This window comes from Oncorhynchus mykiss, chromosome 13 (genome assembly GCF_057628025.1).
Source record: "Oncorhynchus mykiss isolate SJ-2025 chromosome 13, ASM5762802v1, whole genome shotgun sequence".
NCBI classification, from domain to species: Eukaryota; Metazoa; Chordata; class Actinopteri; order Salmoniformes; family Salmonidae; genus Oncorhynchus; species Oncorhynchus mykiss.
This window is the reverse complement of record NC_143034.1, coordinates 77,731,969-77,757,056: the sequence shown is the minus strand read 5'-3', so window position 1 is coordinate 77,757,056 and position 25,088 is coordinate 77,731,969. Positions and strand designations below refer to the sequence as shown.

Genomic DNA, 25,088 nt, shown 5'->3' with positions numbered 1-25,088 from the left:
ATTGTGATCTAGGATCAGGTCCTCCTGTCCATTATAATCATATTCATTATGATCTAGGATCAGGTCCTCCTGTCCATTGTGATCTAGGATCAGGTCCTCCTGTCCATTATAATCATATTCATTATGATCTAGGATCAGGTCCTCCTGTCCATTATGATCTAGGATCAGGTCCCTCCTGTCCATTATGATCTAGGATCAGGTCCCTCCTGTCCATTATAATCATGTTCATTATGATCTAGGATCAGGCCCTCCTGTCCATTATGATCTAGGATCAGGTCCTCCTGTCCATTATGATCTAGGATCAGGTCCCTCCTGTCCATTATAATCATATTCATTATGATCTAGGATCAGGTCCTCCTGTCCATTATAATCATATTCATTATGATCTAGGATCAGGTCCTCCTGTCCATTATGATCTAGGATCAGGTCCCTCCTGTCCATTATGATCTAGGATCAGGTCCCTCCTGTCCATTATAATCATGTTCATTATGATCTAGGATCAGGCCCTCCTGTCCATTATGATCTAGGATCAGGTCCTCCTGTCCATTATGATCTAGGATCAGGTCCCTCGTGTCCATTATAATCATATTCATTATGATCTAGGATCAGGTCCTCCTGTCCATTATAATCATGTTCATTATGATCTAGGATCAGGTCCCTCCTGTCCCTCCTGTCCATTATAATCATATTCATTATGATCTAGGATCAGGTCCCTCCTGTCCATTATAATCATGTTCATTATGATCTAGGATCAGGGCCCTCCTGTCCATTATGATCTAGGATCAGGTCCCTCCTGTCCATTATAATCATATTCATTATGATCTAGGATCAGGTCCCTCCTGTCCATTATAATCATGTTCATTATGATCTAGGATCAGGTCCTCCTGTCCATTATAATCATGTCCATTATGATCTAGGATCAGGTCCTCCTGTCCATTATAATCATATTCATTATGATCTAGGATCAGGTCCCTCATGTCCATTATAATCATATTCATTATGATCTAGGATCAGGTCCTCCTGTCCATTATGATCTAGGATCAGGTCCTCCTCCCATTATAATCATATTCATTATGATCTAGGATCAGGTCCCTCCTGTCCATTGTGATCTAGGATCAGGTCCTCCTGTCCATTATAATCATATTCATTATGATCTAGGATCAGGTCCTCCTGTCCATTGTGATCTAGGATCAGGTCCTCCTGTCCATTATAATCATATTCATTATGATCTAGGATCAGGTCCTCCTGTCCATTATGATCTAGGATCAGGTCCTCCTCCCATTATAATCATATTCATTATGATCTAGGATCAGGTCCCTCCTGTCCATTATAATCATATTCATTATGATCTAGGATCAGCTCCTCCTGTCCATTATAATCATATTCATTATGATCTAGGATCAGGTCCCTCCTGTCCATTATAATCATATTCATTATGATCTAGGATCAGGTCCCTCCTGTCCATTATAATCATGTTCATTATGATCTAGGATCAGGCCCCTCCTGTCCATTATAATCATGTTCATTATGATCTAGGATCAGGTCCCTCCTGTCCATTATAATCATGTTCATTATGATCTAGGATCAGGTCCCTCCTGTCCATTATAATCATGTTCATTATGATCTAGGATCAGGTCCCTCCTGTCCATTATAATCATGTTCATTATGATCTAGGATCAGGTCCCTCCTGTCCATTATAATCATGTTCATTATGATCTAGGATCAGGTCCCTCCTGTCCATTATAATCCTGTTCATTATGATCTAGGATCAGGCCCTCCTGTCCATTATAATCATGTTCATTATGATCTAGGATCAGGTCCCTCATGTCCATTATAATCATATTCATTATGATCTAGGATCAGGTCCTCCTGTCCATTATGATCTAGGATCAGGTCCTCCTCCCATTATAATCATATTCATTATGATCTAGGATCAGGTCCCTCCTGTCCATTGTGATCTAGGATCAGGTCCTCCTGTCCATTATAATCATATTCATTATGATCTAGGATCAGGTCCTCCTGTCCATTGTGATCTAGGATCAGGTCCTCCTGTCCATTATAATCATATTCATTATGATCTAGGATCAGGTCCTCCTGTCCATTATGATCTAGGATCAGGTCCCTCCTGTCCATTATGATCTAGGATCAGGTCCCTCCTGTCCATTATAATCATGTTCATTATGATCTAGGATCAGGCCCTCCTGTCCATTATGATCTAGGATCAGGTCCTCCTGTCCATTATGATCTAGGATCAGGTCCCTCCTGTCCATTATAATCATATTCATTATGATCTAGGATCAGGTCCTCCTGTCCATTATAATCATATTCATTATGATCTAGGATCAGGTCCTCCTGTCCATTATGATCTAGGATCAGGTCCCTCCTGTCCATTATGATCTAGGATCAGGTCCCTCCTGTCCATTATAATCATGTTCATTATGATCTAGGATCAGGCCCTCCTGTCCATTATGATCTAGGATCAGGTCCTCCTGTCCATTATGATCTAGGATCAGGTCCCTCCTGTCCATTATAATCATATTCATTATGATCTAGGATCAGGTCCCTCCTGTCCATTATAATCATGTTCATTATGATCTAGGATCAGGGCCCTCCTGTCCATTATGATCTAGGATCAGGTCCCTCCTGTCCATTATAATCATATTCATTATGATCTAGGATCAGGTCCCTCCTGTCCATTATAATCATGTTCATTATGATCTAGGATCAGGTCCTCCTGTCCATTATAATCATGTCCATTATGATCTAGGATCAGGTCCTCCTGTCCATTATAATCATATTCATTATGATCTAGGATCAGGTCCCTCATGTCCATTATAATCATATTCATTATGATCTAGGATCAGGTCCTCCTGTCCATTATGATCTAGGATCAGGTCCTCCTCCCATTATAATCATATTCATTATGATCTAGGATCAGGTCCCTCCTGTCCATTGTGATCTAGGATCAGGTCCTCCTGTCCATTATAATCATATTCATTATGATCTAGGATCAGGTCCTCCTGTCCATTGTGATCTAGGATCAGGTCCTCCTGTCCATTATAATCATATTCATTATGATCTAGGATCAGGTCCTCCTGTCCATTATGATCTAGGATCAGGTCCTCCTCCCATTATAATCATATTCATTAGGATCTAGGATCAGGTCCCTCCTGTCCATTATAATCATATTCATTATGATCTAGGATCAGGTCCCTCCTGTCCATTATAATCATATTCATTATGATCTAGGATCAGGTCCCTCCTGTCCATTATAATCATGTTCATTATGATCTAGGATCAGGCCCCTCCTGTCCATTATAATCATGTTCATTATGATCTAGGATCAGGTCCCTCCTGTCCATTATAATCATGTTCATTATGATCTAGGATCAGGTCCCTCCTGTCCATTATAATCATGTTCATTATGATCTAGGATCAGGTCCCTCCTGTCCATTATAATCATGTTCATTATGATCTAGGATCAGGTCCCTCCTGTCCATTATAATCATGTTCATTATGATCTAGGATCAGGTCCCTCCTGTCCATTATAATCATGTTCATTATGATCTAGGATCAGGTCCCTCCTGTCCATTATAATCCTGTTCATTATGATCTAGGATCAGGCCCTCCTGTCCATTATAATCATGTTCATTATGATCTAGGATCAGGTCCCTCCTGTCCATTATAATCATGTTCATTATGATCTAGGATCAGGTCCCTCCTGTCCATTATAATCATGTTCATTATGATCTAGGATCAGGCCCTCCTGTCCATTATGATCTAGGATCAGGTCCCTCCTGTCCATTATAATCATATTCATTATGATCTAGGATCAGGTCCCTCCTGTCCATTATAATCATGTTCATTATGATCTAGGATCAGGTCCCTCCTGTCCATTATGATCTAGGATCAGGTCCTCCTGTCCATTATAATCATAATCATTGTGATCTAGGATCAGGTCCCTCCTGTCCATTATAATCATGTTCATTATGATCTAGGATCAGGTCCTCCTGTCCATTATAATCATGTTCATTATGATCTAGGATCAGGTCCCTCCTGTCCATTATGATCATGTTCATTATGATCTAGGATCAGGTCCCTCCTGTCCATTATGATCATGTTCATTATGATCTAGGATCAGGTCCCTCCTGTCCATTATGATCATGTTCATTATGATCTAGGATCAGGTCCTCCTGTCCATTATGATCTAGGATCAGGTCCCTCCTGTCCATTATAATCATGTTCATTGTGATCTAGGATCAGGTCCTCCTCCCATTATAATCATGTTCATTGTGATCTAGGATCAGGTACCTCCTGTCCATTATAATCATATTCATTATGATCTAGGATCAGGTCCCTCCTGTCCATTATGATCTAGGATCAGGTCCTCCTGTCCATTTATAATCATGTTCATTATGATCTAGGATCAGGTCCCTCCTGTCCATTATAATCATGTTCATTATGATCTAGGATCAGGTCCTCCTGTCCATTATGATCTAGGATCAGGTCCCTCCTGTCCATTATGATCTAGGATCAGGTCCTCCTGTCCATTATAATCATATTCATTATGATCTAGGATCAGGTCCCTCCTGTCCATTATAATCATGTTCATTATGATCTAGGATCAGGTCCTCCTGTCCATTATGATCTAGGATCAGGTCCTCCTGTCCATTATAATCTAGGATCAGGTCCTCCTGTCCATTATGATCTAGGATCAGGTCCTCCTGTCCATTATAATCATAATCATTGTGATCTAGGATCAGGTCCCTCCTGTCCATTATAATCATATTCATTATGATCTAGGATCAGGTCCCTCCTGTCCATTATAATCTAGGATCAGGTCCTCCTGTCCATTATGATCATAATCATTATGATCTAGGATCAGGTCCCTCCTGTCCATTATGATCTAGGATCAGGTCCTCCTGTCCATTATGATCATAATCATTATGATCTAGGATCAGGTCCCTCCTGTCCATTATAATCATGTTCATTATGATCTAGGATCAGGTCCTCCTGTCCATTATGATCTAGGATCAGGTCCCTCCTGTCCATTATAATCATGTTCATTATGATCTAGGATCAGGTCCTCCTGTCCATTATGATCTAGGATCAGGTCCTCCTGTCCATTATAATCATGTTCATTATGATCTAGGATCAGGTCCTCCTGTCCATTATAATCATATTCATTATGATCTAGGATCAGGTCCTCCTGTCCATTATAATCATATTCATTATGATCTAGGATCAGGTCCCTCCTGTCCATTATGATCTAGGATCAGGTCCCTCCTGTCCATTATAATCATGTTCATTATGATCTAGGATCAGGTCCCTCCTGTCCATTATAATCATGTTCATTATGATCTAGGATCAGGTCCCTCCTGTCCATTATAATCATGTTCATTATGATCTAGGATCAGGTCCCTCCTGTCCATTATAATCATAATCATTATGATCTAGGATCAGGTCCCTCATGTCCATTATAATCATAATCATTATGATCTAGGATCAGGTCCCTCATGTCCATTATAATCATAATCATTATGATCTAGGATCAGGTCCCTCATGTCCATTATAATCATATTCATTATGATCTAGGATCAGGTCCCTCCTGTCCATTATAATCATGTTCATTATGATCTAGGATCAGGTCCTCCTCCCATTATAATCATATTCATTATGATCTAGGATCAGGTCCTCCTGTCCATTATGATCTAGGATCAGGTCCTCCTGTCCATTATAATCATGTTCATTATGATCTAGGATCAGGTCCTCCTGTCCATGTAATCTGATTCATTATGATCTAGGATCAGGCCCTCCTGTCCATTATAATCATGTTCATTATGATCTAGGATCAGGTCCTCCTGTCCATGTAATCATATTCATTATGATCTAGGATCAGGTCCTCCTGTCAATTATGATCTAGGATCAGGTCCCTCCTGTCCATTATAATCATATTCATTATGATCTAGGATCAGGTCCCTCCTGCCCATTATAATCATGTTCATTATGATCTAGGATCAGGTCCCTCCTGTCCATTATAATCATGTTCATTATGATCTAGGATCAGGTCCTCCTGTCCATTATAATCATAATCATTGTGATCTAGGATCAGGTTCTCCTGTCCATTATAATCATGTTCATTATGATCTAGGATCAGGTCCCTCCTGTCCATTATAATCATGTTCATTATGATCTAGGATCAGGTCCTCCTCCCATTATAATCATATTCATTATGATCTAGGATCAGGTCCCTCCTGTCCATTATGATCTAGGATCAGGTCCTCCTGTCCATGTAATCTGATTCATTATGATCTAGGATCAGGTCCTCCTGTCCATTATGATCTAGGATCAGGTCCCTCCTGTCCATTATGATCTAGGATCAGGTCCTCCTGTCCATTATAATCATATTCATTATGATCTAGGATCAGGTCCCTCCTGTCCATTATAATCATGTTCATTATGATCTAGGATCAGGTCCTCCTGTCCATTATGATCTAGGATCAGGTCCTCCTGTCCATTATGATCTAGGATCAGGTCCTCCTGTCCATTATGATCTAGGATCAGGTCCTCCCGTCCATTATAATCATAATCATTGTGATCTAGGATCAGGTCCCTCCTGTCCATTATAATCATATTCATTATGATCTAGGATCAGGTCCCTCCTGTCCATTATAATCTAGGATCAGGTCCTCCTGTCCATTATGATCATAATCATTATGATCTAGGATCAGGTCCCTCCTGTCCATTATGATCTAGGATCAGGTCCTCCTGTCCATTATGATCATAATCATTATGATCTAGGATCAGGTCCCTCCTGTCCATTATAATCATGTTCATTATGATCTAGGATCAGGTCCTCCTGTCCATTATGATCTAGGATCAGGTCCCTCCTGTCCGTTATAATCATGTTCATTATGATCTAGGATCAGGTCCTCCTGTCCATTATGATCTAGGATCAGGTCCCTCCTGTCCATTATAATCATGTTCATTATGATCTAGGATCAGGTCCTTCTGTCCATTATAATCATATTCATTATGATCTAGGATCAGGTCCTCCTGTCCATTATAATCTGATTCATTATGATCTAGGATCAGGTCCCTCCTGTCCATTATGATCTAGGATCAGGTCCTCCTGTCCATTATAATCATGTTCATTATGATCTAGGATCAGGTCCCTCCTGTCCATTATAATCATGTTCATTATGATCTAGGATCAGGTCCCTCCTGTCCATTATAATCATAATCATTATGATCTAGGATCAGGTCCCTCATGTCCATTATAATCATAATCATTATGATCTAGGATCAGGTCCCTCATGTCCATTATAATCATAATCATTATGATCTAGGATCAGGTCCCTCATGTCCATTATAATCATATTCATTATGATCTAGGATCAGGTCCCTCCTGTCCATTATAATCATGTTCATTATGATCTAGGATCAGGTCCTCCTCCCATTATAATCATATTCATTATGATCTAGGATCAGGTCCTCCTGTCCATTATGATCTAGGATCAGGTCCTCCTGTCCATTATAATCATGTTCATTATGATCTAGGATCAGGTCCTCCTGTCCATGTAATCTGATTCATTATGATCTAGGATCAGGCCCTCCTGTCCATTATAATCATGTTCATTATGATCTAGGATCAGGTCCTCCTGTCCATGTAATCATATTCATTATGATCTAGGATCAGGTCCTCCTGTCAATTATGATCTAGGATCAGGTCCCTCCTGTCCATTATAATCATATTCATTATGATCTAGGATCAGGTCCCTCCTGCCCATTATAATCATGTTCATTATGATCTAGGATCAGGTCCCTCCTGTCCATTATAATCATGTTCATTATGATCTAGGATCAGGTCCCTCCTGTCCATTATAATCATATTCATTATGATCTAGGATCAGGTCCCTCCTGTCCATTATAATCATGTTCATTATGATCTAGGATCAGGTCCTCCTCCCATTATAATCATAATCATTGTGATCTAGGATCAGCTCCTCCTGTCCATGTAATCTGATTCATTATGATCTAGGATCAGGTCCTCCTGTCCATTATAATCATAATCATTGTGATCTAGGATCAGGTTCTCCTGTCCATTATAATCATGTTCATTATGATCTAGGATCAGGTCCCTCCTGTCCATTATAATCATGTTCATTATGATCTAGGATCAGGTCCTCCCATTATAATCATATTCATTATGATCTAGGATCAGGTCCCTCCTGTCCATTATGATCTAGGATCAGGTCCTCCTGTCCATGTAATCTGATTCATTATGATCTAGGATCAGGTCCTCCTGTCCATTATGATCTAGGATCAGGTCCCTCCTGTCCATTATGATCTAGGATCAGGTCCTCCTGTCCATTATAATCATATTCATTATGATCTAGGATCAGGTCCCTCCTGTCCATTATAATCATGTTCATTATGATCTAGGATCAGGTCCTCCTGTCCATTATGATCTAGGATCAGGTCCTCCTGTCCATTATGATCTAGGATCAGGTCCTCCTGTCCATTATGATCTAGGATCAGGTCCTCCCGTCCATTATAATCATAATCATTGTGATCTAGGATCAGGTCCCTCCTGTCCATTATAATCATATTCATTATGATCTAGGATCAGGTCCCTCCTGTCCATTATAATCTAGGATCAGGTCCTCCTGTCCATTATGATCATAATCATTATGATCTAGGATCAGGTCCCTCCTGTCCATTATGATCTAGGATCAGGTCCTCCTGTCCATTATGATCATAATCATTATGATCTAGGATCAGGTCCCTCCTGTCCATTATAATCATGTTCATTATGATCTAGGATCAGGTCCTCCTGTCCATTATGATCTAGGATCAGGTCCCTCCTGTCCGTTATAATCATGTTCATTATGATCTAGGATCAGGTCCTCCTGTCCATTATGATCTAGGATCAGGTCCCTCCTGTCCATTATAATCATGTTCATTATGATCTAGGATCAGGTCCTTCTGTCCATTATAATCATATTCATTATGATCTAGGATCAGGTCCTCCTGTCCATTATAATCTGATTCATTATGATCTAGGATCAGGTCCCTCCTGTCCATTATGATCTAGGATCAGGTCCTCCTGTCCATTATAATCATATTCATTATGATCTAGGATCAGGTCCCTCCTGTCCATTATGATCTAGGATCAGGTCCCTCCTGTCCATTATAATCATGTTCATTATGATCTAGGATCAGGTCCCTCCTGTCCATTATAATCATGTTCATTATGATCTAGGATCAGGTCCCTCCTGTCCATTATAATCATGTTCATTATGATCTAGGATCAGGTCCCTCCTGTCCATTATAATCATAATCATTATGATCTAGGATCAGGTCCCTCATGTCCATTATAATCATAATCATTATGATCTAGGATCAGGTCCCTCATGTCCATTATAATCATAATCATTATGATCTAGGATCAGGTCCTCCTGTCCATTAAAATCATATTCATTATGATCTAGGATCAGGTCCCTCCTGTCCATTATAATCATGTTCATTATGATCTAGGATCAGGTCCCTCCTGTCCATTATAATCATGTTCATTATGATCTAGGATCAGGTCCTCCTCCCATTATAATCATAATCATTATGATCTAGGATCAGGTCCCTCCTGTCCATTATAATCATGTTCATTATGATCTAGGATCAGGTCCCTCCTGTCCATTATAATCATAATCATTGTGATCTAGGATCAGCTCCTCCTGTCCATTATAATCATGTTCATTATGATCTAGGATCAGGTCCCTCCTGTCCATTATAATCATGTTCATTATGATCTAGGATCAGGTCCTTCTGTCCATTATAATCATATTCATTATGATCTAGGATCAGGTCCTCCTGTCCATTATAATCTGATTCATTATGATCTAGGATCAGGTCCCTCCTGTCCATTATGATCTAGGATCAGGTCCTCCTGTCCATTATAATCATATTCATTATGATCTAGGATCAGGTCCCTCCTGTCCATTATGATCTAGGATCAGGTCCCTCCTGTCCATTATAATCATGTTCATTATGATCTAGGATCAGGTCCCTCCTGTCCATTATAATCATGTTCATTATGATCTAGGATCAGGTCCTCCTCCCATTATAATCATATTCATTATGATCTAGGATCAGGTCCCTCCTGTCCATTATGATCTAGGATCAGGTCCTCCTGTCCATTATAATCATGTTCATTATGATCTAGGATCAGGTCCTCCTGTCCATGTAATCTGATTCATTATGATCTAGGATCAGGCCCTCCTGTCCATTATAATCATGTTCATTATGATCTAGGATCAGGTCCTCCTGTCCATGTAATCATATTCATTATGATCTAGGATCAGGTCCTCCTGTCCATTATGATCTAGGATCAGGTCCCTCCTGTCCATTATAATCATATTCATTATGATCTAGGATCAGGTCCCTCCTGTCCATTATAATCATGTTCATTATGATCTAGGATCAGGTCCCTCCTGTCCATTATAATCATGTTCATTATGATCTAGGATCAGGTCCTCCTGTCCATTATAATCATATTCATTATGATCTAGGATCAGGTCCCTCCTGTCCATTATAATCATGTTCATTATGATCTAGGATCAGGTCCTCCTCCCATTATAATCATAATCATTGTGATCTAGGATCAGCTCCTCCTGTCCATGTAATCTGATTCATTATGATCTAGGATCAGGTCCTCCTGTCCATTATAATCATAATCATTGTGATCTAGGATCAGGTCCTCCTGTCCATTATAATCATGTTCATTATGATCTAGGATCAGGTCCCTCCTGTCCATTATAATCATGTTCATTATGATCTAGGATCAGGTCCTCCTCCCATTATAATCATATTCATTATGATCTAGGATCAGGTCCCTCCTGTCCATTATGATCTAGGATCAGGTCCTCCTGTCCATGTAATCTGATTCATTATGATCTAGGATCAGGTCCTCCTGTCCATGTAATCTGATTCATTATGATCTAGGATCAGGCCCTCCTGTCCATTATGATCTAGGATCAGGTCCCTCCTGTCCATTATAATCATATTCATTATGATCTAGGATCAGGTCCTCCTGTCCATTATGATCTAGGATCAGGTCCTCCTGTCCATTATAATCATGTTCATTATGATCTAGGATCAGGTCCCTCCTGTCCATTATAATCATATTCATTATGATCTAGGATCAGGTCCCTCCTGTCCATTATAATCATAATCATTGTGATCTAGGATCAGGTCCCTCCTGTCCATTATAATCATATTCATTATGATCTAGGATCAGGTCCCTCCTGTCCATTATAATCATGTTCATTATGATCTAGGATCAGGTCCCTCCTGTCCATTATAATCATGTTCATTATGATCTAGGATCAGGTCCTCCTGTCCATTATGATCATAATCATTATGATCTAGGATCAGGTCCCTCCTGTCCATTATAATCATGTTCATTATGATCTAGGATCAGGTCCTCCTGTCCATTATGATCTAGGATCAGGTCCCTCCTGTCCATTATAATCATGTTCATTATGATCTAGGATCAGGTCCTCCTGTCCATTATGATCTAGGATCAGGTCCCTCCTGTCCATTATAATCATGTTCATTATGATCTAGGATCAGGTCCCTCCTGTCCATTATGATCAAGGATCAGGTCCTCCTGTCCATTATAATCATATTCATTATGATCTAGGATCAGGTCCTCCTGTCCATTATAATCTGATTCATTATGATCTAGGATCAGGTCCCTCCTGTCCATTATGATCTAGGATCAGGTCCCTCCTGTCCATTATAATCATATTCATTATGATCTAGGATCAGGTCCCTCCTGTCCATTATAATCATGTTCATTATGATCTAGGATCAGGTCCCTCCTGTCCATTATAATCATGTTCATTATGATCTAGGATCAGGTCCCTCCTGTCCATTATAATCATAATCATTATGATCTAGGATCAGGTCCCTCATGTCCATTATAATCATAATCATTATGATCTAGGATCAGGTCCCTCATGTCCATTATAATCATAATCATTATGATCTAGGATCAGGTCCCTCATGTCCATTATAATCATATTCATTATGATCTAGGATCAGGTCCCTCCTGTCCATTATAATCATGTTCATTATGATCTAGGATCAGGTCCCTCCAGTCCATTATAATCATGTTCATTATGATCTAGGATCAGGTCCCTCCTGTCCATTATAATCATGTTCATTATGATCTAGGATCAGGTCCCTCCTGTCCATTATAATCATGTTCATTATGATCTAGGATCAGGTCCTCCTCCCATTATAATCATAATCATTATGATCTAGGATCAGGTCCCTCCTGTCCATTATAATCATGTTCATTATGATCTAGGATCAGGTCCCTCCTGTCCATTATAATCATAATCATTGTGATCTAGGATCAGCTCCTCCTGTCCATTATAATCATGTTCATTATGATCTAGGATCAGGTCCCTCCTGTCCATTATAATCATGTTCATTATGATCTAGGATCAGGTCCTCCTCCCATTATAATCATATTCATTATGATCTAGGATCAGGTCCTCCTCCCATTATAATCATGTTCATTATGATCTAGGATCAGGTCCCTCCTGTCCATTATGATCTAGGATCAGGTCCTCCTGTCCATTATAATCATGTTCATTATGATCTAGGATCAGGTCCTCCTGTCCATGTAATCTGATTCATTATGATCTAGGATCAGGCCCTCCTGTCCATTATAATCATGTTCATTATGATCTAGGATCAGGTCCTCCTGTCCATGTAATCATATTCATTATGATCTAGAATCAGGTCCTCCTGTCCATTATGATCTAGGATCAGGTCCCTCCTGTCCATTATAATCATATTCATTATGATCTAGGATCAGGTCCCTCCTGTCCATTATAATCATGTTCATTATGATCTAGGATCAGGTCCCTCCTGTCCATTATAATCATGTTCATTATGATCTAGGATCAGGTCCCTCCTGTCCATTATGATCTAGGATCAGGTCCTCCTGTCCATTATGATCTAGGATCAGGTCCTCCTGTCCATTATAATCATATTCATTATGATCTAGGATCAGGTCCCTCCTGTCCATTATAATCATGTTCATTATGATCTAGGATCAGGTCCTCCTCCCATTATAATCATAATCATTGTGATCTAGGATCAGCTCCTCCTGTCCATGTAATCTGATTCATTATGATCTAGGATCAGGTCCTCCTGTCCATTATAATCATAATCATTGTGATCTAGGATCAGGTCCTCCTGTCCATTATAATCATGTTCATTATGATCTAGGATCAGGTCCCTCCTGTCCATTATAATCATGTTCATTATGATCTAGGATCAGGTCCTCCTCCCATTATAATCATATTCATTATGATCTAGGATCAGGTCCCTCCTGTCCATTATGATCTAGGATCAGGTCCTCCTGTCCATGTAATCTGATTCATTATGATCTAGGATCAGGCCCTCCTGTCCATTATGATCTAGGATCAGGTCCCTCCTGTCCATTATAATCATATTCATTATGATCTAGGATCAGGTCCTCCTGTCCATTATGATCTAGGATCAGGTCCCTCCTGTCCACTATAATCATATTCATTATGATCTAGGATCAGGTCCCTCCTGTCCATTATAATCATGTTCATTATGATCTAGGATCAGGTCCCTCCTGTCCATTATAATCATGTTCATTATGATCTAGGATCAGGTCCCTCCTGTCCATTATAATCATAATCATTGTGATCTAGGATCAGGTCCCTCCTGTCCATTATAATCATAATCATTGTGATCTAGGATCAGGCCCTCCTGTCCATTATAATCATATTCATTATGATCTAGGATCAGGTCCCTCCTGTCCATTATAATCATGTTCATTATGATCTAGGATCAGGTCCTCCTGTCCATTATGATCTAGGATCAGGTCCCTCCTGTCCATTATAATCATATTCATTATGATCTAGGATCAGGTCCTCCTGTCCATTATGATCATGTTCATTATGATCTAGGATCAGGTCCCTCCTGTCCATTATAATCATGTCCATTATGATCTAGGATCAGCTCCTCCTGTCCATTATAATCATGTTCATTATGATCTAGGATCAGGTCCTCCTGTCCATTATAATCATGTTCATTATGATCTAGGATCAGGCCCTCCTGTCCATCATAATCATTGTGATCTAGGATCAGGCCCTCCTGTCCATTATAATCATATTCATTATGATCTAGGATCAGGTCCCTCCTGTCCATTATAATCATGTTCATTATGATCTAGGATCAGGTCCTCCTGTCCATTATAATCATATTCATTATGATCTAGGATCAGGTCCTCCTGTCCATTATGATCATGTTCATTATGATCTAGGATCAGGCCCTCCTGTCCATTATAATCATGTTCATTATGATCTAGGATCAGGTCCTCCTGTCCATTATAATCATATTCATTATGATCTAGGATCAGGTCCCTCCTGTCCATTATAATCATGTTCATTATGATCTAGGATCAGGTCCCTCCTGTCCATTATAATCATGTTCATTATGATCTAGGATCAGGCCCTCCTGTCCATTATAATCATAATCATTGTGATCTAGGATCAGCTCCTCCTGTCCATGTAATCTGATTCATTATGATCTAGGATCAGGTCCCTCCTCTCCATGTAATCTGATTCATTATGATCTAAAAGGCTATACTGATCCTAGATCAGCTCTCTGAGACACTTTATAAATACAGCCCATAGTGTATATATTATAAGGTGAGACAAAATGTTGTTCTGTGATTTGTAAGCATGTAGCTAATCTATGTATTGTTGCATGTTTTGTTGTTAGCATGTAGCTAAGCTATGTATTGCTGTGTGTTTTGTTGTTAGCATGTAGCTAAGCTATGTATTGCTGTGTGTTTTGTTGTTAGCATGTAGCTAAGCTATGTATTGTGTTTTGTTGTTAGCATGTAGCTAAGCTATGTATTGTTGTATGTTTTGTTGTTAGCATGTAGCTAAGCTATGTATTGTTGTGTGTTTTGTTGTTAGCATGTAGCTAAGCTATGTATTGTTGTTAGTATGTAGCTAAGCTATGTATTGTGTTTTGTTGTTAGCATGTAGCTAAGCTATGTATTGTTGTGTGTTTTGTTGTTAGCATGTAGCTAAGCTATGTATTGTTGTGTGTTTTGTTGTTAGTATGTAGCTAAGCTATGTATTGTTGTGTGTTTTGTTGTTAGTATGTAGCTAAAGAGCTGGAGGAGCTGTTGCAGTGGCTGATGGGAGCTCCAGCTGGTCTGAAGATGAACCGGGCTCTAGACCAGGTGTTAGGACGATTCTTCCTCTACCATATACACCTGTGGATCAGTGAGTGACACACACACACACACACACACCCATGCCCCTCCACACACACCCATGGCCCTCCTCCACAGACACACACACCCATGGCCCTCCTCCACAGACACACACACCCATGGCCCTCCTGCACAGACACACACACCCATGGCCCTCCTCCACAGATACACACACCCATGGCCCTCCTCCACAGACACACACACCCATGGCCCTCCTGCACAGACACACACACCCATGGCCCTCCTGCACAGACACACACACCCATGCCCCTCCACACACACCCATGGCCCTCCTCCACAGACACACACACCCATGGCCCTCCTCCACAGACACACACACCCATGGCCCTCCTCCACAGACACACACACCCATGGCCCTCCTGCACAGACACACACACCCATGGCCCTCCTCCACAGACACACACACCCATGGCCCTCCTCCACAGACACACACACCCATGGCCCTCCTGCACACACACACACACCCATGCCCCTCCACACACACCCATGGCCCTCCTCCACATACACACACACCCATGGCCCTCCTCCACAGACACACACACCCATGGCCCTCCTCCACAGACACACACACCCATGGCCCTCCTCCACAGACACACACACCCATGGCCCTCCTCCACAGACACACACACCCATGGCCCTCCTCCACAGACACACACACCCATGGCCCTCCTCCACAGACACACACACCCATGGCCCTCCTCCACAGACACACACACCCATGGCCCTCCTCCACAGACACACACACCCATGGCCCTCCTGCACAGACACACACACCCATGGCCCTCCTCCTCCTCTCTCTGCAGGCTACATTCACCTGATGTCTCCGTTCGTTGAGATGATTCTGTGGTACGTGGGTCTGTCTGCCTGCCTGGGCTTGACCTTTGCCCTCTCCCTGCTCTCTGACATCACCGCCTTGCTCACCTTCCACATCTACTGTTTCTACGTCTATGGAGCCAGGTGAGAAGAGACCGGTCACTAACCCTGCTATATCTACTGTTTCTATGTCTATGTGTAACCGGTGTGAAATGGCTAGCTAGTTAGCGGTGCGCACTTATAGTGTTTCAATCGGTGATGTCACTCGCTCTGAGACCTTCTGCGATGGGTAACGATGCTTCGTTGGAGCCAGTTGTTGTTGTTGGTGTGTTCAGAGGGTCCCAGGTTCGAGCCCAGGTTGGGGTGAGGAGAGGGACGGAAGCAACACTGTTACATAATGGAGCCAGGTGAGAAGAGACCAGCACAGTCACGATGCCTCCCAAAAGTGCACCACGTTTGACCTTAGTGCACTATAAAGGGAATACCCTATGAGCTCTAGTCAGAAGATGTGCACTACGTAGAGGATAGGGTCCCATTTGGGATACAGACATTGAGTCTTCAGTGTAATTAGGCAGGTTAACACACCATGAGAGTAAGAATGACCACATCTTTTCATCTTCTTCTTCCTAAAGCCTTACGTTGCGCCGGATGTCATGAATTTCAATCGGGACGTGGAAACGCAACGCCCCCTTGCAGTTGAAGGTTCGGTTGAAATACTTTTTTCAAACTTTTGCGTCCTCTTCAGTCCAGCCAGTTCGTTGAAGAACATGTTTATTATCAGCTGAAACTGATATTTATCCTGTTTTTTTATTTATTTATTTTTATTAACATGTCATATTCTTCCAAAATAAATACGATCCCTGACGAGATAGGCTCTCCTCAAGCTTGCGTTATAAACACTACATTTGACTTGTCTGTTCAGTAGCGCAGCAAAAACGCCGTGATGATGACGTACGACGTAATGAAACACGTCGCGATGTAAACACGACCCACTGCAGCTCAGGTGACTCGTCAGTGTAGCCTAGTGATGGGGGGGGGTTTGCGAACAAGCGGATATTTTAGGTGAATGCAACACGTCGCGATGTAAACACGACCCACTGCCGCTAAGGTGACTCGTCAGTGTAGCCTAGTGATGGGGGGGTTTGCGAACAAGCGGATATTTTAGGTGAACGAAACCGAATTGCGCCGTGTGAGAGCTGTTAATTTACTCCCTAATGTGCATACCGGTAGGCTACTACTGACTGTTAGCGATTCTCTTCAGATAAATTATCAAATTATCAGCAGGAACAATAGGTAGTAGAGCCTTATTCTGGTCCAAAATATGATTTTAAAAAACAAACAGATTGAAGGTTATAAAAGCTGATGTCATGATACTTAAGGATATTGGTCTACTGATGTGATTTAAAGAGTTGACAATGGAGTAAATCAACTGCTGTTTTCTGTGAAGCAAAGCCCACGTTTAACACCTGCTTCAATCATCAGTCACACCTGTTGGTCTATTCATGGGCTCCTGACGTTGTATAAGGTAGGGGTGCCCCATCTGGCAGGGGGGTCTGGGGGTCCTCCCCCTGAAAATGTTTACATTTTTAAAACAATTATGGGATATTGTGTGTAGATTGAGGGGGAACAAAAATGTTTTTAAGGCTGTAATGTAACAACATGTGGAAAAAGTCAAGGGGTCTGAATACATTGTGAAGGCTCTTGTACCTCTCAGCCCTGTGAACATCATGGTGACGTGTTACCTCTTTCCCCTTTACTAATTGATGTGTGAGGAGCTCTCAGCATGTCATTTACAGACTTATTAAATGTGTATGAAGGCTAAAAATATCTTCCTTCTCTCACCCTCCATCCTCCCTCTCTCCCTCTCTCTCTCTCCATCCCCCTCATCTCTCCATCCTTCTTTCTCTATCCCCTCCCCCTCTCTGCCCTGCTCTTCCCCCTCCTCCTCCTTTCCCTTTCGTCTCCCCCTCCACTCTCTTCCCCCTCCTTTCCCTCTCTCTCCCCTCATCCCCCTACCTCCCTTTCCTCTCACCATCTCTCATTTCCCTCCTCCCTCTCCTACCTCCTCTCTCTCCCTCTCTCTCTCTCTCTCTCTCCCCTACCGCCTCTCTCTCCCCTACCGCCACTCTCTCCCCTCCCCTCTCTCTCTCCCCTCCCATCCTCCTCTCTCTACTCCTCTCTCTCTCCCCTCTCCTCCTCTCTCCCCTCTCCTACCTCCTCTCTCTCTCTCCCCTCCTCTCTCTCTCCCCTCCTCTCTCTCTCTCTCTACTCCCTTCTCTCTCCCCCTCCTCTCTCTCTCTCTCCCCACTCCTCTTTCTCTCCAGGCTGTACTGTATGACAGTATATGGTCTGTCCTCTCTGTGGAGGCTGTTCAGAGGGAAGAAATGGAATGTCCTCAGACAGAGAGTAGACTCCTGCTCTTATGACCTGAACCAGGTAGTCACACATACCTATTACTCTCACACACACACACACACACACACACACCTATTACTCACACACACCTATCACACACACACTAATTTGTGTATATTTGTTACAGTGAACTAACATGTGTATTTGTTACAGTGAACTAACATGTGGTGTTTTCTAGTTGTTCATCGGGACGTTACTCTTCACCATCCTGCTGTTCCTCCTGCCAACCACAGCTCTATACTACCTAGTGTTTACCCTGGTGAGAACACACACACAGGCACTTTCATCCCCTCTCCATCCATGTCTGTCTGTCTGTCTGTCCGTCTGTCCGTCCGTCCGTCCGTCCGTCCGTTCCTTCCTCCTGCCAACCACAGCTCTATACTACCTAGTGTTTACCCTGGTGAGAACACACACACAGGCACTTTAATCCCATCTCCGTCCATGGGTGCTGTCCCTGGGCCTCTCCACGTGTGTCTGGGGCTGCTGGGAAAGGAACCAAACACATTCTCCTTCTAACCAATGAACAATAAAATGTCTATTCTTTGACCCCTTACTGTCTGTCTGTCTGTCTCTGTCTGTCTGTCTGTCTCTCTCTCTCTGTCTCTCTCTGTCTAGCTCCGCCTTGTGGTAGTAATGTTCCAGGGAGTTCTCCACCTCAGTGTTGACTTCATCAACTCCTTCCCTCTGTTCGCCATGGGCCTCCGACTCTTCAGATCCTACAGACTGGCAGGTGGGAGGGACTGTCTCTGCCAACATGTCTAACTGTGTAGAATTGCAGGAAATGTACTTTAAAACTTTGAGGAAGTGACAGCATTTTAACTACTTTGCCGATATGAAACAATCATAATGACAGTCAAAAATATCAGATTTCCAGTTTGTTACAAAACCAACTTTATTAAATGTTTTTAAAAATGTTCTGTACTGTGGTTTCTATATTCCTTTTATTTAACCAGGTTAGTGTCTATTTTTAAGAGAGACCTGGTTGAATGAGGGAGGAGACGGCGCTGGGCTGTGATGTTCTGTGTTTGACTGAGATGTGTGTGTGTTCTCTACAGAGGGGGTGAAGTTCAGAGTGCTCTGTGAGGAACCAGGAACACCTCTACACCTCATGATGGATGTAAGACATCTCTCACTCTCTTCTCTCTCTGTTTCTCTGTTTCTCCTCTTTGTTTATTTCTCTTCTCTCTTCTTTCGCTCTTGTCTCTTTCTCTCTTCTCTCTCTTTCATTTAATTTTTCACAACATAAATCCTGTCTTTCTTTTCGTTCTGTCTTTTAGTTTATTTAATCATTTAAAACTAGTTCCACAAAAAAATGATGCACTTGATTAAGAATAATTGAGGACACACAAAAAAGGTATACGACTTATTTCAATTGTGATCCTCTTTGATGACAGCGTTTGGCTGGGAAAATAAACGGAAGCTCAAAATGGCAGTCAGTTTAGGTTATGTATTCCTGTAAAACCACAACAACACAGACATACCCTACACACAGTCAGTTTAGGTTATTTATTCCTGTAAAACCACACAGACATACCCTACACACAGTCAGTTTAGGTTATTTATTCCTGTAAAACCACACAGACATACCCTACACACAGTCAGTTTAGGTTATGTATTCCTGTAAAACCACACAGACATACCCTACACACAGTCAGTTTAGGTTATTTATTCCTGTAAAACCACAACAACACAGACATACCCTACACACAGTCAGTTTAGGTTATTTATTCCTGTAAAACCACACAGACATACCCTACACACAGTCAGTTTAGGTTATGTATTCCTGTAAAACCACAACAACACAGACATACCCTACACACAGTCAGTTTAGGTTATTTATTCCTGTAAAACCACAACAACACAGACATACCCTACACACAGTCAGTTTAGGTTATGTATTCCTGTAAAACCACACAGACATACCCTACACACAGTCAGTTTAGGTTATTTATTCCTGTAAAACCACACAGACATACCCTACACACAGTCAGTTTAGGTTATGTATTCCTGTAAAACCACAACCACACAGACATACCCTACACACAGTCAGTTTAGGTTATTTATTCCTGTAAAACCACACAGACATACCCTACACACAGTCAGTTTAGGTTATGTATTCCTGTAAAACCACAACCACACAGACATACCCTACACACAGTCAGTTTAGGTTATTTATTCCTGTAAAACCACACAGACATACCCTACACACAGTCAGTTTAGGTTATTTATTCCTGTAAAACCACACAGACATACCCTACACACAGTCAGTTTAGGTTATTTATTCCTGTAAAACCACACAGACATACCCTACACACAGTCAGTTTAGGTTATGTATTCCTGTAAAACCACAACAACACAGACATACCCTACACACAGTCAGTTTAGGTTATTTATTCCTGTAAAACCACACAGACATACCCTACACACAGTCAGTTTAGGTTATTTATTCCTGTAAAACCACACAGACATACCCTACACACAGTCAGTTTAGGTTATTTATTCCTGTAAAACCACACAGACATACCCTACACACAGTCAGTTTAGGTTATTTATTCCTGTAAAACCACACAGACATACCCTACACACAGTCAGTTTAGGTTATGTATTCCTGTAAAACCACACAGACATACCCTACACACAGTCAGTTTAGGTTATGTATTCCTGTAAAACCACACAGACATACCCTACACACAGTCAGTTTAGGTTATGTATTCCTGTAAAACCACACAGACATACCCTACACACAGTCAGTTTAGGTTATGTATTCCTGTAAAACCACACAGACATACCCTACACACAGTCAGTTTAGGTTATGTATTCCTGTAAAACCACAACAACACAGACACCCTACACACAGTCAGTTTAGGTTATTTATTCCTGTAAAACCACACAGACATACCCTACACACAGTCAGTTTAGGTTATTTATTCCTGTAAAACCACACAGACATACCCTACACACAGTCAGTTTAGGTTATGTATTCCTGTAAAACCACACAGACATACCCTACACACAGTCAGTTTAGGTTATTTATTCCTGTAAAACCACACAGACATACCCTACACACAGTCAGTTTAGGTTATTTATTCCTGTAAAACCACACAGACATACCCTACACACAGTCAGTTTAGGTTATGTATTCCTGTAAAACCACAACAACACAGACATACCCTACACACAGTCAGTTTAGGTTATTTATTCCTGTAAAACCACACAGACATACCCTACACACAGTCAGTTTAGGTTATGTATTCCTGTAAAACCACACAGACATACCCTACACACAGTCAGTTTAGGTTATTTATTCCTGTAAAACCACAACAACACAGACATACCCTACACACAGTCAGTTTAGGTTATTTATTCCTGTAAAACCACACAGACATACCCTACACACAGTCAGTTTAGGTTATGTATTCCTGTAAAACCACACAGACATACCCTACACACAGTCAGTTTAGGTTATGTATTCCTGTAAAACCACACAGACATACCCTACACACAGTCAGTTTAGGTTATGTATTCCTGTAAAACAACACAGACATACCCTACACACAGTCAGTTTAGGTTATTTATTCCTGTAAAACCACACAGACATACCCTACACACAGTCAGTTTAGGTTATTTATTCCTGTAAAACCACACAGACATACCCTACACACAGTCAGTTTAGGTTATGTATTCCTGTAAAACCACACAGACATACCCTACACACAGTCAGTTTAGGTTATTTATTCCTGTAAAACCACACAGACATACCCTACACACAGTCAGTTTAGGTTATGTATTCCTGTAAAACCACAACAACACAGACATACCCTACACACAGTCAGTTTAGGTTATGTATTCCTGTAAAACCACACAGACATACCCTACACACAGTCAGTTTAGGTTATGTATTCCTGTAAAACCACACAGACATACCCTACACACAGTCAGTTTAGGTTATGTATTCCTGTAAAACCACACAGACATACCCTACACACAGTCAGTTTAGGTTATTTATTCCTGTAAAACCACACAGACATACCCTACACACAGTCAGTTTAGGTTATGTATTCCTGTAAAACCACACAGACATACCCTACACACAGTCAGTTTAGGTTATTTATTCCTGTAAAACCACACAGACATACCCTACACACAGTCAGTTTAGGTTATGTATTCCTGTAAAACCACACAGACATACCCTACACACAGTCAGTTTAGGTTATGTATTCCTGTAAAACCACAACAACACAGACATACCATACACACAGTCAGTTTAGGTTATTTATTCCTGTAAAACCACACAGACATACCCTACACACAGTCAGTTTAGGTTATTTATTCCTGTAAAACCACACAGACATACCCTACACACAGTCAGTTTAGGGTATGTATTCCTGTAAAACCACACAGACATACCCTACACACAGTCAGTTTAGGTTATTTATTCCTGTAAAACCACAACCACACAGACATACCCTACACACAGTCAGTTTAGGTTATGTATTCCTGTAAAACCACACAGACATACCCTACACACAGTCAGTTTAGGTTATTTATTCCTGTAAAACCACACAGACATACCCTACACACAGTCAGTTTAGGTTATTTATTCCTGTAAAACCACACAGACATACCCTACACACAGTCAGTTTAGGTTATTTATTCCTGTAAAACCACACAGACATACCCTACACACAGTCAGTTTAGGTTATGTATTCCTGTAAAACCACACAGACATACCCTACACACAGTCAGTTTAGGTTATGTATTCCTGTAAAACCACAACAACACAGACATACCCTACACACAGTCAGTTTAGGTTATTTATTCCTGTAAAACCACAACAACACAGACATACCCTACACACAGTCAGTTTAGGTTATTTATTCCTGTAAAACCACACAGACATACCCTACACACAGTCAGTTTAGGTTATGTATTCCTGTAAAACCACACAGACATACCCTACACACAGTCAGTTTAGGTTATTTATTCCTGTAAAACCACACAGACATACCCTACACACAGTCAGTTTAGGTTATTTATTCCTGTAAAACCACACAGACATACCCTACACACAGTCAGTTTAGGTTATGTATTCCTGTAAAACCACAACAACACAGACATACCCTACACACAGTCAGTTTAGGTTATGTATTCCTGTAAAACCACACAGACATACCCTACACACAGTCAGTTTAGGTTATGTATTCCTGTAAAACCACACAGACATACCCTACACACAGTCAGTTTAGGTTATTTATTCCTGTAAAACCACAACAACACAGACATACCCTACACACAGTCAGTTTAGGTTATGTATTCCTGTAAAACCACACAGACATACCCTACACACAGTCAGTTTAGGTTATTTATTCCTGTAAAACCACACAGACATACCCTACACACAGTCAGTTTAGGTTATTTATTCCTGTAAAACCACAACAACACAGACATACCCTACACACAGTCAGTTTAGGTTATTTATTCCTGTAAAACCACACAGACATACCCTACACACAGTCAGTTTAGGTTATTTATTCCTGTAAAACCACACAGACATACCCTACACACAGTCAGTTTAGGTTATTTATTCCTGTAAAACCACACAGACATACCCTACACACAGTCAGTTTAGGTTATTTATTCCTGTAAAACCACACAGACATACCCTACACACAGTCAGTTTAGGTTATGTATTCCTGTAAAACCACAACCACACAGACATACCCTACACACAGTCAGTTTAGGTTATTTATTCCTGTAAAACCACACAGACATACCCTACACACAGTCAGTTTAGGTTATTTATTCCTGTAAAACCACACAGACATACCCTACACACAGTCAGTTTAGGTTATTTATTCCTGTAAAACCACACAGACATACCCTACACACAGTCAGTTTAGGTTATTTATTTCTGTAAAACCACACAGACATACCCTACACATGTGTCATTCACAGTTTTTCTCCTAGATAAACCTAGACATGTTTATGTTTCCCCCCTCCCTCCGTCTCTCTCTCAGATTAACCCTCTGAAGGTGAGCAGTGTGGTTCAGACCTACAGGACCCCCACCTACAGCTGCTACCCTAAAGACTCCTGGCTGGCCCTCTGCAAGAAGCTGTTTCTGGGAGAACTCATCTACCCCTGGAGACACAAGACTACCAAGATAGACTAGGACCAGGGGAGAGAGAGATGGGGAGGGGGGGGGGGCTGTTTCTGGGAGAACTCATCTACCCCTGGAGACACAAGACTACCAAGATGGACTAGGGGGAGGGGGGGGGGCTGTTTCTGGGAGAACTCATCTACCCCTGGAGACACAAGACTACCAAGATAGACTAGGACCGGGGGGGGGGGGGGGGGGGGGCTGTTTCTGGGAGAACTCATCTACCCCTGGAGACACAAGACTACCAAGATAGACTAGGACCGGGGGGGGGGCTGTTTCTGGGAGAACTCATCTACCCCTGGAGACACAAGACTACCAAGATGGACTAGGGGGAGGGGGGG

The 25,088-nt window shown here is 41.6% G+C and overlaps 1 protein-coding gene across 3 annotated transcripts in view; it reads left to right on the top strand.

Annotated features, from left to right (window-relative positions):
• The window catches only part of pigq (phosphatidylinositol glycan anchor biosynthesis, class Q), a 34,549-nt gene extending 9,767 nt beyond the window's left edge, over positions 1-24,782 (top strand). For all 3 annotated transcript variants that reach the window (XM_090197781.1, XM_090197782.1, XM_090197780.1), the window contains exons 8-14: positions 15,224-15,350; positions 16,165-16,318; positions 18,499-18,610; positions 18,768-18,848; positions 19,205-19,319; positions 19,645-19,706; positions 24,607-24,782. In XM_090197781.1, the coding sequence (XP_090053907.1) occupies positions 15,224-15,350; positions 16,165-16,318; positions 18,499-18,610; positions 18,768-18,848; positions 19,205-19,319; positions 19,645-19,706; positions 24,607-24,759 (804 nt within the window). In that variant the 3' untranslated portion in view covers positions 24,760-24,782. The remainder of the gene's footprint in view (positions 1-15,223; positions 15,351-16,164; positions 16,319-18,498; positions 18,611-18,767; positions 18,849-19,204; positions 19,320-19,644; positions 19,707-24,606) is intronic.
• Positions 24,783-25,088: the final 306 nt, after the last annotated feature.